Here is a 15,354-nt window from a genome sequence, read left to right as displayed (position 1 = left end):
ACAACTCGGTGTCTACCTGAGAGCATCACTCACCTGAAATGAGATCAGGTTTAAGCAAGAAGTTTCTAGAAAAAATAGAGCACACAGCTTAATTCGTATTGGCTGCTTCACCTTCATCAATAACTCCAGAGTAGTTTACCTGCAGTCCCCGTGTTTCACAGCTCACTGAGCTCAGCTCAGTTTTGTTTACCACCAAATCACAACAACTGCCACCTTGAGGCGCTTTATATTATAAGGTAAAGGCTCTACAATAATTCCAGGAATCTCCTATCAGCAAGTACTTGGCAACAGTGGGAAGGAAAAACTCCCTTTTTTTAAAAGGAAGAAGCCTCTGGCAGAGATTCTGTGGAAGAGAACCAGGGATTAATAATAACTCCTGATTAAACGCACAAACGCTCAGTGCATCATGGGAAGCCCCAAACACAAACGGTCATCATTGCTTGTTTTAACCCCAAACTGTATGGGATCCTTGTTGCAGCCTTATTACAGTTATTAAACCCTCCGTTCACTTTGTATTGCTGTGATTTAATGTTTGTCACGCTCTCAGCGTTTCATTTGATTCATGTGTAATAGTTTCCCACTTAAAGGCTAAGTTATGATGTTTTTAATGGTGGTTACGATCACAGAGGAAACAGTGATCAGTGCTAACAGACTCCCGTCGCTTCTTTTTCCAGAATGGTTTCGCTGTGGTCCGCCCTCCTGGACACCATGCGGAGGAAAGCACTCCCATGTAAGGCCAAAGCCGTCACCACACTGACTTGGAGACACTTAATCTGCACGTATACAAAAACCAGAGCTGGAACAGGCTCGTCTGGAATAGAAATTACATAAACCATTGAGTCTATTTGCACATAAAATCCTGAGTGCCTTTATTCTGTCAGCTTTCTCGGTCCTGCTTTATTTATTTTCCATATCGTCCTCAAAAAGTGTTTAAATTGTCCTCCGTCTGCTGCTGTTTCAGGGGTTTCTGCTACTTCAACTCTGTGGCCATCGCAGCCAAACTGCTGCAGCAGAGACTGAATGTCAACAAGATCCTCATTGTGGACTGGGTGAGTCACATGATCCTCTGTCATGTGACGCTAATCAGAAGATGCAGGTTTTTTTTCTTTTTTTAAGACCAGTTAGATTTATTTTCTTCTTCTACTCTCAGGATGTTCATCATGGCAACGGCACCCAGCAAGCCTTCTACGATGACCCCAACGTCCTTTACATCTCTGTTCATCGCTACGACGACGGCAACTTCTTCCCTGGAAGCGGAGCACCTGATGAGGTGAGTGTGTGTGACCTGAACAGAATTTTCCCACGTTTTACTTTTTAGTAATCCATTTGTATTTATTTTTTTTTGATCAAGGTCTTTTTATTGAACAAAGAATTGCTTCCAACAACAATTACGGCAATATTAACAAACACTCGTGCCCCCAACCCATCCAGAACAGTGTAACTAAAACCCAGCCAGAGAGGAAAGAAGAGACAAAATAAAAGAAAATTACAATTACAAAATTACAAAGTAAATAATAAAATAAATGAACAACAGCATGGAAAAAAAAACACGCACATTAAGCGATAGTATCCGGACTTAATCTTTCAAAGTAAGTAAGAAAAGGTTGCCATGTGTCATAAAACCTCCGAACCGAACCTTTTACAGTGTAGCGGATCTTTTCCAGCTGAGTATAGCACATGACATCCTTAACCCATCGCCCATATACAGGTGGAAGTGGCTCTTTCCATTTCAATAACATCAGTCTACGGGCCAAAAGAGTGCAAAAGGCCAGAAGATCAGAGTGTGATTTGGAAAGACTGGCATCACAAGGCGTCACCCCAAAAATAGCTATAAACGGGCAGGGTGCAATTGGAACACCAAATATGTTGGACATGGTTTCAAATATGCTTTTCCAAAAGCCACCTAGTTTTGGACATGCCCAGAACATGTGAAATAGGGAAGCAGGCTCTCGTTTGCACCGGTCACATGTGGGGTCAAACCCATCCTTGATTTTGCTCAGTCTAGTTTTAGACCAATGGAGACAGTGAACCACTTTGAACTGAATCACCACATGTTTAAGGCAAATAGATGACGAAGATCCATTTGTATTTTTATTAACTTGCACTCACAGGCCACTTCATTAGGCACACCTGTGCAACTGCTTGCTAATGATATGTAACCAGCCAATCACATGGCAGCAGCTCAGTGCATTCAGGCATGTGGACATGATCAAAACAACCTGCTGACGTTCAAAGTCAGATCAGAATGGGTGATTTAAGTGACTTTGAACGTGGCTGGACTCCTGATCTGCTGGGATTTTGCAGCCACGTGATTGGCTGGTTGCCTCAATAAACAGTTGACCTGGTGGCCAGGATACGCATATTAAATATGGCCAGCTTCACATAACAAGATAAAATTGTGTATAATTAAGCCCTGTCAGCTTCATGCTGTGTTTTATGGCTCAATGTGATGAAGAAAAGTTGCCTTAAAGGGAGACGAGCTAAAACGAGTTGTTCCACACAGCGATTGAACTGAAGAGTATAAAATAAATAAAGATCATGTTAAACATAAACTTGAGTCCAAGAATAAAAACTGTGGAGCTGCAAAGGATGATAATAATTGGTCCACTTCAGCTTTTTGACAGTTTTTAGTTTGGTTGCCAGTTTTTTCAGTCCACACGTCTTGAAGCTGGTTGCACTCCAAGTTTATGTTATCTGTCGGCTCCGGCTGTATCTTGTTAGTTTCCAGTTGAACTCTCTCCCAGGATCACTTTATTAATGCTCTGTGTTCTAATGGTAGTTTTTTTTTAAAGACCTCTTGATCAAAAGGCAAGAAATAATCTGAAGTAGGGAGAAGCATCCTGTAATTACCCAAAAGAAGCTAAAAGCTTAAAAAAAGGACATTTTTCCTTTTATTTGTGTCGTACACTCACTTGAAGTTTGTGCTCCTCTCCACAGGTGGGCAGTGGTCCTGGAGTCGGGTTCAACGTTAACGTTGCCTTCACCGGAGGTCTCGACCCGCCCATGGGAGATGCAGAATACCTGTCTGCCTTCAGGTACCAGATAAACCTTGAGCACATGTGAGGGGTCTGTTTAACTTTTGACGAACCTCGGAGTGAAGCACCCTGCCTTTAAAGCCCTGCTCCCAAATAAAGTTTCCCTTAAAGGAAGGGCGTATATAATGGCTTCCATTTGTTTGTTGGCCTTCAGACTTCACAACAATATGCGGGGCCTTGAGGGACACGAGGTTGGCAAAGTATTTGACTTTGATCGTCATTGTTAGCAAGTTCAAAATTGACTTTAAAAACTGTTCAGAAACCCTATCGATTAATATTCATCATATGAACGAGCGTGGAGAGAGCTCTGTGACAAACGTTTTACTGTTTCAGGGTCACAATGACGCCATAAAGATTTCTGCCCATTCTGGTCTAAGCATGTGGGTAAAGATAAGAAAATACACAAAAGTGAAATGGTCAGACGTCAGCGTGTTGTAATAAAAGCATCACAAACTCTCTGAGAGCTCCTGTTCCTTTGTCATGATACCAAATCTGAATGTTTCTTCAGGTGGTTGTTTCTGTTTGGACGGCCATAACTAATCACATGATACTTTCTTAATGGATGAAACTTCTACAAAATGAAACGCAGATATCTTCAGCTTTTTATCCCATGAAACAAATAAAAGTAACTGAGAAGCCGAACTGTGTGATGCTCATTTAATAATCAGCTTTAATTATTTGCCAAACTTTGATGAAGCAACTGTTTGTCATGAAATCAACAATGATTGAAGCTTGCTTCTCCTTTGTGTGTCGCCTTTGTGCAGAGGATGTTGAGATGTTGGCTGATGCACTGTTTAATCTTTGAACCCCGCCCTTCCACTCGCAGGTCAGTGGTGATGCCGATAGCCAACGAGTTTGCTCCAGACATCGTGTTGGTCTCTTCTGGCTTCGACGCCGTCGAGGGACACCCTCCCCCGCTGGGCGGCTACACTCTGACATCCAAATGTGAGTGGGAGATTATCGGTAGAGTGTTTCTTATCTCGCGCTCCAGCCGCTCCACACGTGCGCGCGCTGCTGACCGAGCGTTGAAGTCTAACAGAGCGCTGAAATGTTAATGAACTTCAGCAGCTGTGGATACATTTAAGTGCATTCACCTCCTTCCTGTAAACTCTCTTCAGGTTTCGGTTATCTGACGAGGCAGCTGATGACCCTCGCCGGAGGCCGTGTGGTCCTGGCTTTAGAGGGAGGTCACGACCTCACCGCCATCTGTGATGCCTCCGAGGCCTGCGTGGCCGCCCTGCTCGGCCAGGAGGTAAGGAGGTCACTCTGAAAGCACGCAAGGCTGGAATCCTAATAAAAGGACGTCTAAAAGGGTCGACGTTAGAAACAAAGACCAGTCGAAGCAGGACGCGGATCACGCTCCTTTATTCCTTCTTACACATGATAACTGATTGGAAGTGGACATGAGAAGAAATGTAGAAGTTAGTGATTAAGTAAACACATTATATATCTCGGCTCTGTATGTTCTCAAAACGTATGCAAGTTTTAGCCAATAAGAAGAAGTTTGGCTTAAAGGGGTGGAGCTAAAATAGCCAGTTTTAATAGTGTGAGTCGACTCCATTTTACTCTACAGCCGTAACGACTAAAGTCGTCACAAAACCGGGCATGCAGTGTGGACACACAACAATTCAGGTTTTATTTATATAGCATCAAATCCCAACAGCAGATTGCCTCAGGGCGCGTTTTGCTGTAAGGTAAAGAGGCTGTAGTAATATCATATATGAGTAAGCGCTTTGGTGACAGTGGGGATGAAAAACATCCTTTTAACAGGAAGAAACCTCGAAAATAAGCAGGCTCAAGGAGGGATGAGTGCGATGACTCGAGAAGAAAGTCACCTGGAACAGCGTTTCCCAACCACTGTGAGAAATGATCAGGTGTGCTGTGGAAGATTATCTGGTTCCACCTGGTTAGCGACCGGCGTGAGTAACGGGCAGAACAATTAGTCTCTTCCACTAGAGGGCAGTACAACTACGTGCTCTAATTAAATAGGTTGCCAAGTGCCAGTAAAACAGAAGACGAAGAAGAAATTACACAATCGTCATGCTGTGAGCGAGACAGCGCAGTACGTAATAGCAATCGATAAATATTTGAAAAGACAAAGTAGTCGTAGAGTAGTGTTCAAAAGAAAGCAAAAAAGCTACACTGGGGGCTAACCGAGCCTGGTGCCCAGAGAAAAATGATCAATATGCTTTTTGTGAAATTGTTGTTTGGTGGGTTTTTCTAATGTGAAATATGTGGAGTGGACCCGAAAGGTTGAGAAACACTGACAGAACTTTCAAATGTCACCACAGGATCGTCTTCTAGCAATATTTTACTGGTTTATTTCTTTCTGGTTGTTTTCTTAAATAATTATTGTTATTTATTTGATTTTTTTTTAGATATTTATATTTATTGTATTTATATTATTATATTTATTTGTTGATCCACACTTTAACTCCGGGGCAGTCGATAGACGTGGCTGTCCTGGAGCGGCTGATATTCATTAAAAAAGGCTCGCAGGTCATCCTGTTGAAGCTGTTGCACACTCATGTTTGTGTTTTCTGTGTTTTTGTCCCATGCAGCTGGACCCACTGCCCAAGGCTGTCCTCGAGCAGAGGCCGAACCCCAACGCTGTTCGCTCTCTGGAGAAAGTTTTGGAGACTCACAGTGAGTGGACCGTTGCAGGAGCACCGACTCATAACAGCGATACCACAGGGACAGTTTTTATTAGAAACCTAATCTGTATCTGTAGGTTCATAAACAATCCAGACCAGTGAAGGGTTTAACCTTCATGGAAGTAGTACTTGAAAGGCAGGCTGAGTAATACTCAACATGTCATTTCTCTGTGACAAAATAAAAAATCTGCAACATTTTTATTAGAAAATATCTATTTTTACTTTTTAAGATTCTCTCTGCTTCATTTTTTGTGTATGAGCTTCATATATTTAAGGTCAGCCCTCTTAATGCTTTACTTTTATTCACTTCCTCTGTGTTTCTTGTGTTTTTATCCCTCCTGTCTTTTATCCGTCTTCTCAGGTAAGTACTGGCGCTCGGTGCAGCGCTACTCGCCGCGGCTGGGGCTTTCTTTGCTGGAAGCCAAACGAGGAGACTCGGAGGAGGCTGAGGCCGTCAGCGCCATGGCCTCTCTCTCTGTGGCCAACTCTAATGCCATGGAGCAAAGGTAAGAAATCCAAAGTCACAAGTAAACACAGTGTTAAGAGCAATAGTCTTGACTTAAGAGTAGTTATTCACTTTATATAACCTTTAAACCCGGCAACAGTAAAGTCACTACTTTCTGTCGTTAACATCAAGTCTGTGCAGTTGGAGTAACGTGTTATTAAATATATTTAATCCTGATGGAAACCTCCAATAAAACTATTAAAAAACTATAAAACTATAAAACTCTAGTCCCTGGACAATATTTACAACTTTAAAGCCTTTAAAGAGATAACAGATGAAATCATAGTGACTTTGTTTGTCTTTAGATAGGGTCAAAGGTCATTTATAAAGCAACCTAAACAAAGTCCCCTACATCCTCCTCCATCACACCAACCCTCTGCATGTGCTCCTTTACTACATCCATGAATCTTCTCTGTTCTGAAAACATCAACTCAGCTTCCTGTGTTTTTGTCAGGGGCATCATCTCCAAACCACAGCAGCCCTCACTAGCATCTTGTAAATCTTCCCTTTCACTCTTGCTAAGGTCTTAAATTAATGTCATTTAATATTTAACCCTCTGGGGTCTCAAACACTCTCCGCTTGCGAGTGAAAAAAGAAAAAACACCCCTTCCCTATTGGTGTTAGAGTTTACCATGTCAGCCAATCAAAAAAATGATAAGGCAACATGTGGCACTTGGTTGTTTAGGGAGAAGGGGAAGTTTTTAGGAGTGACACCGGCGACGGAAAGCAGGCGAGCGAAAGACAGAGAGAGAGCGAGTTTTCATATGTGAGACATTAGTGACGTTTAGCGTGTTTGGAGGCTGTAGTTAGTTTGTTGTGTAGTTATTGTTTTGTATTGTGTGTCAGTTATACTGCTGAATTTCATATTTTCTCCAAAAAAAGCTGTCAAAGGCAGATTCCAGTGTAAACGCTGTTCCCACATGGAAAACTGGACTGATGCACCTCCTGCTGTCAGACCTGCAGGGTTTAGGCCTGTGCTGTTCTCCTCTGTCTTATACTGAACACAAACTACATTTTTTGGACTGGCACAAATAATTTGTGTGCCTTCTTATTTGAGGCAGCACACCTGATTGTTCTGTAAATAGATTTAAATGGTTATATAAAAAACGCCTGAGGTCTTGGCTGCATTTTTAGGTAAATAGTACCATATAACTTTGTCTTTTGCAAAACTTGTGCATAATTTTTAGAAATGTACAATTTCTATTTGCGTTTCAAGTTATGAAAATGATTCGTTAAACATGTTTGTGGGTTTTACAGTAGAAAATATAACTTTTTTCTACTCTGATTTTGAATTTTTTGTCTGAATTTAGATCAACTGTGCTAATATAGTATACCAAAATGAAAAAATAACTCAAATCTCAGATATTTGAGGTTGTGCTGAAAATAATGATACCAGACAAGGCAAGAAAAACATATCCTGGAAATCTGCAAAAATACTGTGAAGTGATATCAATTCTATCCACTCAAGCTCTTCTAGCTGCAGGGAGAAATGTTTCTGTGGGTCTGTCCAAATTTTAAGACCTTTCATAAATAGTTAGTGACGATATTCAATCCAAAGATTTGGAAGTCCAAAACGTTTTTTTGGGTTTAATTACAGTAAATATTCAGCGCCTGGCCCGTAGTTTTACAAATAATGCTGATGTCACTTAGTGTTAGTTGTGTACCCACAATTTTGTAATCCTAGATAAGTCAGTTTCCTATGAAAGGTGAAAGAAGAGAGGAACTTTTTTCTGATGCTACCCTTTGTTTGAATGGCTTGAAGGAGAGATTTAGATGCATGGGTGTAGATCTACCTGCTAACAAGTGCTGAGTAACGTCTTGAATGATAAAGCACAGACTTCATGTGCAGCCTATTAGTGCAATTACAAGAAGCAATGTGTGTTATTTGTCAGAAAATAGCATTAAATGTGATCCAAAAGGCACAAACACAGTCCAGAGGTCCAGTTTACAAAGTTAAATTAGCTGACATACCGTGCAGCAAACAGCCGCCACATCGACCCCTTCAGGTCAGTCAGACTCGATCAATCATGCAAACTTTAAAGGCCTTTACACACCAGATGTGTAAAGTCTGTGGCCTATTTTTAATGTAGCCGTACACACCAAACACATAATCAGCTCAAAACGCACTCATACTGAATATACAATCATATGGAAATAGTAAAATAATACTATTTTAATAATAGGAATACTAATACTATTTAATATCAATCAATATTAACTATCAGACGCACAGTTGGACATTGTTTTGGGTCAGTTGGCTCTCTGAGTTCAAACTACTTCACTGACATCATGAAATATGTGAAAGCGATCGTGACACAACTTTAACTGTAAAACATCAGGACCTGCTCATCGTTGCTTGATAAAAACCTTTAAATGCCTCTATATCAATAAAAAAGACCCTCTGTGTAGGTGTCATGAAATAGCAAATAAGCTATCGAGACCAAAACTGTTTTTGTTGTCAGCTGTTGTAGAGGCATTTTAACATGAGAGTCAATGGGATTGACTCACTTTTGGAGCAAGCCCCAAGTGGCCGCTAGAAGAATTGCAGTTTTATCTTTCCACACTGGATTCCCATTCTTTCAGTCCTCGATGGTGCTGGTAAAGTTGAGGATGCATTTTGTTAATGACAGCCTGAGGTCTAGTGTTAATGTTTCTGTGTTATATCTCCTCAGCAGGTCTGAGGAGGAGCCCATGGAAGAGGAGGAGCCGCTGTAGTGGACGAAAACGTGAGGGTGTCACCGCGTTACCATTGACCTCTCCGGAGAACGCCTCTTTGAGCAGCAAAGAGTCTCGACTGATCCCTTCATTTAGTCCCCAATGACCCCCACTCACCACGTCAGTCACCTTGATTGGCGGCCCCTCGGCCAAAAAAAAACGAGGGAGAGGGGGTGGGCTCAGCCTCAAGAGTAGGGAGCCAATCAGAAGACAGAGGAGGACTGAACTGGAAAAAACTTATTTAAACATACCGGCAAGCGCTCGCTCAGAGACGTTTTATCTGTCAGTCTTCGCACCCCCATGTTAGCCCTCGGCGGCTGATCAAGTGATCACGGCAGCGGGCGAGCGTATTTGGAGCGGTGCGATCGGGAGGGTGGAGAAGGCCGGGGCGAGATCAGATCTCGTCACCGAAAGGTGCGATGACACTTCTGTGCAGAAAAATACGGTGCTTTACGCGGCTGCCCTCTGACCACATCCAGTATGGACACCGGGGACAGCAGACGTCCCCAGCTGTCAAGAGGCAAGCTCGGGGATTTGTTTTCTTTTTTCTTGACTATTTTCCCTCCCTAAAGAAATGGGTGAGGGGGGGGCATCATGGCAACCGAGAAGATAATTTTACTAAATGTGTTCACTGTGGACTTTGGTTGGGCCGAAGTTTGAGTAGGCTTTTACAAAGATTTTAACGGTGAGACTCCGTCGCCTCGCCGGACCAGCCTGTTGTCGAAGGTTGACGAGTTAGAGGAGTGCCTTGGTGAGGGTCCACTGGATTTCACGATTGTTCAGGAAAAGATTGCCTTAAGATTTTTCTCGCCGAGGAATCGGCCCGAGGGTGCAGGAGACGGAGGAGAGTTTCAAGTCCTTTCTTGTGGGGGGGGGGGGGGGGGGGGGGGAGTGATGAAAAATATAGCAAACAATCTTTCAGCATGTTTACTTGGAACGTGACGAAGACAGCATTTATGTCTCTCACGGCCTCTCTTGAAGAGTTACTTTACTTTTTTTTTTTTTTTTGGATGGATCTATTTTTCTGTAAAAAAGGACGAAAAAGAAGAAAGAAAGAAATGACAGCGCTTTGTAAAGGTAGTTGCCAGCTTCAGTAGAGAAAAAAATTAAAGGTGCAAACATGGAGACCTTCAAAGAAGGAATTAGAAAAAGGTTTAGCCTTTAATGTAGCTTCCCTTTAATCGAAGTCGTCGCTTTGTAAAACGCATGCATTTGAGCAGAGAGGCCAGACACGTTCTTTTTGTTTGTTTTTATCTGCAAGATATTTTGAATGTTATCCAAAAGAGAAAGCCAAGCAAGAGAAAGCCAAAGCATGAGTTTGGATTTACAGCAGCACTTAACTCCACTTAGACGGCGAGCCGACAAACATTTCACGTATTGGCCCTTTAAGACAAGGCGCCCAATACCCAGTTCAATGTTTACCGATTTCCTCCTCCACAGATCAGGTGTGTGTGCCGAGCCCATGCTTTGCCGGTTGGCAACTACCTTGGTTACTATTGTGAGCTAAACATCAGCCATGTATATTGAATTGAATATATTTTGAGAGGCAGTAATCGAGTATTGTCTTTGTTTGTATTTTACATGTATGATTTTCGCATCAACTTGTCAATTCTGCAACGTCAGAAGTGTGTTTGGTAAGCGTGTCCACTCCTTTTTTTTTTTTTTTTGACTTTTTATTGTATAAAATTATTTTTCTAACTTTTTCATCCATAGATTTTGTGTTTTTATCCGTTTTCTGAATAGTTATAGGGCTGCCATTCACGTCCTTAGTACTGTTGTTCTTTCTTTCTTGTATTTATCAAAACTAAGGAGCAACTCTTTCTTTCTTTCTTTATACGGCTCCCTGAAGCCTTTCTGCATTTTCATCAATGATGTATTTATAACATGTACTGTTTATAGGAGATTTGTATATGGAAAAATTTATAAATGTACTCTAAACTAATGACAGCTATGATATTGTGAGCAAAAAAAAGGCAAAGCAGTATGGTGTAAGACGTTACTCCATGAACTTTGAAAAAGCAGCATATTTAACTCGTCATCGACTGCACTGTTTTCCAGTGGTCACTACGCGGCACCGCGGTTGACTTTTTAAACACCTACAGAGTCAAGACATTGATCACTTTGTTGCCTAACATTTCCTCTGGTGCATGTGCGACATGCGCTTACCTTTCAACTGTGATAACACCCAAAAAACAAACAAAACGACGTTTAGAGGCCACCTTATGTAGCTAGCTGAGTTTTCTGTGGTGGGAAAAGAAAAGAAGGGGACACCTATGTCAACGAAAGGATTTCTTTTTTTGTTTTTAAAGCAGCTCGGGATGGAAAACATCAGCCAATCATTTTAAAGTCCTTCTCTAAGCATGTGTGGCACTATCACGTCCGTGACGTCGGTGTTTCCTTCTTCCTTTTTCCTGCTTTGACCTGACACGAAGAGTAGATCGAATACATTCGAATGAGCCCCCATCTGTCAACTGCTTTGTTAAACACCTGATTAAAGACGACTGTCATGTTTATTTTTAAAGGGACTTTTCATCCCCCAAATCAGATAAGTGTTTTTCCTCTGGCCTGTAGTGATTGATCCAGTCAGATTGCTCTGGTGCGAGTTGCCCATTGCTGATGATATCAGCTGTAGACATTCCTGTGGCTTTTGACTATAATGGGACTAAAAAGAAGTTTCCTTGTGCTGCTCAAAAAGAGGAAAAAAAGATGACCCACTTATACAAAAATATCCACAAATCTTGCTGTGAGGAGCTACATGTAGAAGCTATTTTCTTTCCACCAAAACACATCCACCATCTAACTGTGATTAGACTTAGATGCCATATTGCGGAGGGTAATGCGGATGTATTTTTGCCCTCGCTATTTCTGTCAGTGGAGACTCGGGAGATCTGAGTTTCTGTTCTGACCCATTTCTATATAAAATGGCAACTTTTCGAGGTTTTTGATGTTACAGTTTAGGAAATGATTAAAACTAATAAACGGGGGCTTACGTTCCACAGGTGTTAACACTTTACTGTTGCAAATATGACAGGATTGACAGGAGTTCACAATCAAAAATCAACAACTTTTTAGCTGATTTCATGTTCAGTGGCTGTCCTGACACTAAACGAACCTAATATGAGCTTTAATACTATCTGCATACTTCTTTTGGCTAGCAGATCTAGTCAGTAGAAATAAATAAATCATCCATGAAGATGTTTGATTTTTGGAGGACACGTTGCTGAGTTTTTAAAATATCTTTTATGTCTTTGAGCATCACGAGGTGAGTCCCATTTTTTTGAGACTCAATTGATTTATCAAAATTTCAACCATAATTACTTATTTGCCATACTGTTGGTAATGGCATTTATAACAGCCAATAAATGAGAATTTTAAAAAAATAAAGAGAAACGCCCTTCAACAAGTTATGAGTGTTGACATTACATAGTATGGCCACCAGAGGCCACTATGCAGCGCCACAAAGACAACAGCCAGCTGGTTTGACCATAGTTGGGCAGAGCATAAATAAGTAAGTGCACCCCCCAAAAAAAATAAGGGTAAATTTGTTTGTTTGTCCAAAAGAAAAACGTATATTGGCCAGTATATCACAATATCGGATTTTCAGATCACCAAATGTTGGTATCAGTCTTAAAAATCCTTTATCAGTCAGGCTGTGGCCAGAAAAGGCTGAGTTTTCTAATCCCAGCACAGTCAGGCAGAGTTTAGACAAGTAAATAAATAAGTACACTTAACAAATTTTAGGGAAATTTCATTTGGTTTTTTGACAGGAAAAAAATATCAGCCGATATCTCAAAACATACATTTTTAAAATAGACAAATATTGGTATCTGTCTTAAAAATCCCATATCAGGCCAACTCTAGCCAGAGAAGACCCAGCTGTCTACAACCAAAACTGGTCCACTTACAACAGAATAATAGACGTGGATGAGCAGCAGTACAGGCCAGAGGAAAGAAAAGTCTAAATTTGAGTTGATATAATTTTCTAAACTTGTAAGATTTGCGATTAAGTTGATATTTTTCATGTCTAACCAAACATTCCACTTGTTACTTGCTTAAGTTGTAGATTTTTTACTACTTTCTTTTTTTGCTGTCTGCTCGCGCCAAACTTTAACTCTTTGCATGGTTTGTGAGTCAGCATGCCTGCTTGTCTGTGTAACAAAAAGTGTATTTGCACAATAGAAGAAGAACACTGGAGGACTTATATATTTAAAAAAAACAAACAAACAAACAAAAAAAACCTCCCTTGGCAACTCCCAAGAGCACCAGGAGGGATGTTTTTTTTTTTTCTTCCTCTCTGGTGGGCAAACAATTCAAAAGACTTTGTCCAAATGACTCCACTGAGAAACATTTAATATCATTCTTATTGGATAAGTGGTTTCAAGCACTTAGGACTTGTATGAACTGTGTTTAAGAGAAACGTGCTCTGCCAAACCTCTGCTACATTCAGACCTTAAAAAGACGCTCCCAAAGAATGTTCCTCTTTCACAGATTTCTAAACGGGCGCTGGAGAAATCAGTTGAGAAAAAGGTTTGGGGGGAAAAAAGGGCATCGTCGTTTGATTGTCACACCCACCTCGGCCAGTTCTATACATATATATAACCACTGTGGCTCAAGAGCAATTCTTGGTTTACATGTAAATGGATTAAAAAAAAAAGTTATTTTTTGTTTGTTGTTTGTCTCTATTGATGAAAAATGTTATCTTTCTTTGGGACCTACGCTTTGGACATTTCATCTCTGACATCATCTATAAAATATATTTCTGAAAAATACGAGCGGCTCCAGTCGTGTTATTGGTTTGTCATCATTGACAGCATCGGGGTAAATTGTTGCTCTTCGTGAGGTTTCGACGTCAGTGACCAGGATTCTGGACCTAATCAATAGAAGAGATACGGCGATCATTGGTGTCTGGTCACGTTCTAGCTGATGATGTTCTTTCATCACATAACTGAAATGATTACTCAGTCTGTGATAGTGCAAATCAATCCAAAATAATCAGTAGTATCGGTTTCAGGGTGTCTGCAGAGCAGACAGTGGAGTCATGCTCTTTCTCGAGCCGCCACGTGACGACAAGAAAGAGCACGAGAGGCATAAAGCCTCAGATGACTTCTCTCTGAGTAGTAAATCGAATTACAAAACCCCGTGTCACAAGTGTGCAGGCTGCATTTGGGCAAAGGCCAAGCAGTCGCGATCAGCTGTGGTCAAACATTTAAACATTTAGTCTAGAACATGATTTAAACGTCAAAGTTTGAAAGATCAAAAACGCTGATAAATAAGAAATCTGGCGTTCATCTGATTCCATTTCTGTGTATAGCTTAGAAGCAAAATGACGGGGTCACAGGAATAAAAGCTAATCAGTCGTCTCAAATCATCATGCGGTTTCTGCTCCACCGTCTCTGGTTTGCCTAAAACTTTAATACTGCAAAGTTCAGATCGATCTAATCACTGCTGATAGATCGATTTTGACATATTTGCTTTTATGTGCAATATTTTTTTATTTGCACTTGTTGACTTTTAAGAGCTTTTACTATTGTTTAAAAACTTTACGTGAAATATTGGATTCCTCCAGGGCAGTGCAAGTCCAACAACAGTAGGTAGAGTAGCTCTCAAAACTGAATATGAATATGCAAATATTTAACAATATTATTTATTAAAATAGTTACCATTTCTGTTCTATTTGGATTAAACTATATACTGATATTTTTGTTTTTCTGGTAAGGGTTGTCATATTTGCTCAATCCAGCATGAAAATTGAGTGAAAATATAACTTTATTCACTTTTGAGATAAAATATTTTCTTAAAAATATTCTATATGCTTCATTTTGCATACTTGTGAATTGCAACGATATACCATTCAAAATTATCACTAGTCTTTTTTCTTTCTTTTTTTAAAATTTTTATTGGTTTGTGTTAATAGGACTTTACAGGACAGCTTGAATGTTTAAAAATATTTTATACTCAGCTATTTTTCAACGTATCTGTCCCACGTTACAGATCCCACAAACACCAGTGAGAATTTCAGGCTTTTACCTTTAATAGTCTCTGACGTCAGTGTCGTTTTCAAACATTGGCTCAGATTTTAAAGTCAAAAAAAAGAAAAAAGAAAGGTAAAGTAGTTGGATGGACAATTTTTCAAAATAAATAATCTAGAAAAGTATTTCATATATAAAACTACAAATTCACAGCAATTATTATGTTTGTTCAAACGTTGAACCACACTATATTTGGGTAAATCTGGGCTCGTCGAGTGGAAAATGTTGGAAAAATGTGAGGATTTTAGATGGATTGAGCCTTAATGAGGAGAGTATGAGGAAAGGCTCTCGTGTATTAATAATTAACAACGAATTTAAAAAGGAAAGCTTGTTTCTCTTGGAATGAATAATAGCTGTGTAGTTATTAATTCATAAGAATATTTAACAATTAGTTTGGCACATTATAACAGCATAAA

At 40.3% G+C, this 15,354-nt stretch overlaps 1 protein-coding gene across 11 annotated transcripts in view; it reads left to right on the top strand.

Annotated features, from left to right (window-relative positions):
- The window catches only part of LOC146492317 (histone deacetylase 4-like), a 92,247-nt gene extending 78,569 nt beyond the window's left edge, over nucleotides 1-13,678 (top strand). For all 11 annotated transcript variants that reach the window (XM_085151026.1, XM_085151029.1, XM_085151024.1 and 8 more), the window contains 9 exons: nucleotides 675-730; nucleotides 962-1,049; nucleotides 1,151-1,270; nucleotides 2,938-3,035; nucleotides 3,862-3,980; nucleotides 4,154-4,287; nucleotides 5,597-5,681; nucleotides 6,051-6,195; nucleotides 8,867-13,678. In XM_085151026.1, the coding sequence (XP_085007152.1) occupies nucleotides 675-730; nucleotides 962-1,049; nucleotides 1,151-1,270; nucleotides 2,938-3,035; nucleotides 3,862-3,980; nucleotides 4,154-4,287; nucleotides 5,597-5,681; nucleotides 6,051-6,195; nucleotides 8,867-8,909 (888 nt within the window). In that variant the 3' untranslated portion in view covers nucleotides 8,910-13,678. The remainder of the gene's footprint in view (nucleotides 1-674; nucleotides 731-961; nucleotides 1,050-1,150; nucleotides 1,271-2,937; nucleotides 3,036-3,861; nucleotides 3,981-4,153; nucleotides 4,288-5,596; nucleotides 5,682-6,050; nucleotides 6,196-8,866) is intronic.
- The last annotated feature ends 1,676 nt before the right edge of the window (nucleotides 13,679-15,354 follow it).

The sequence above is a fragment of the Neolamprologus multifasciatus genome, chromosome 23 (assembly GCF_963576455.1).
Source record: "Neolamprologus multifasciatus chromosome 23, fNeoMul1.2, whole genome shotgun sequence".
Taxonomy (NCBI): Eukaryota; Metazoa; Chordata; class Actinopteri; order Cichliformes; family Cichlidae; genus Neolamprologus; species Neolamprologus multifasciatus.
This window is presented reverse-complemented; position numbering and strand designations above follow the sequence as displayed.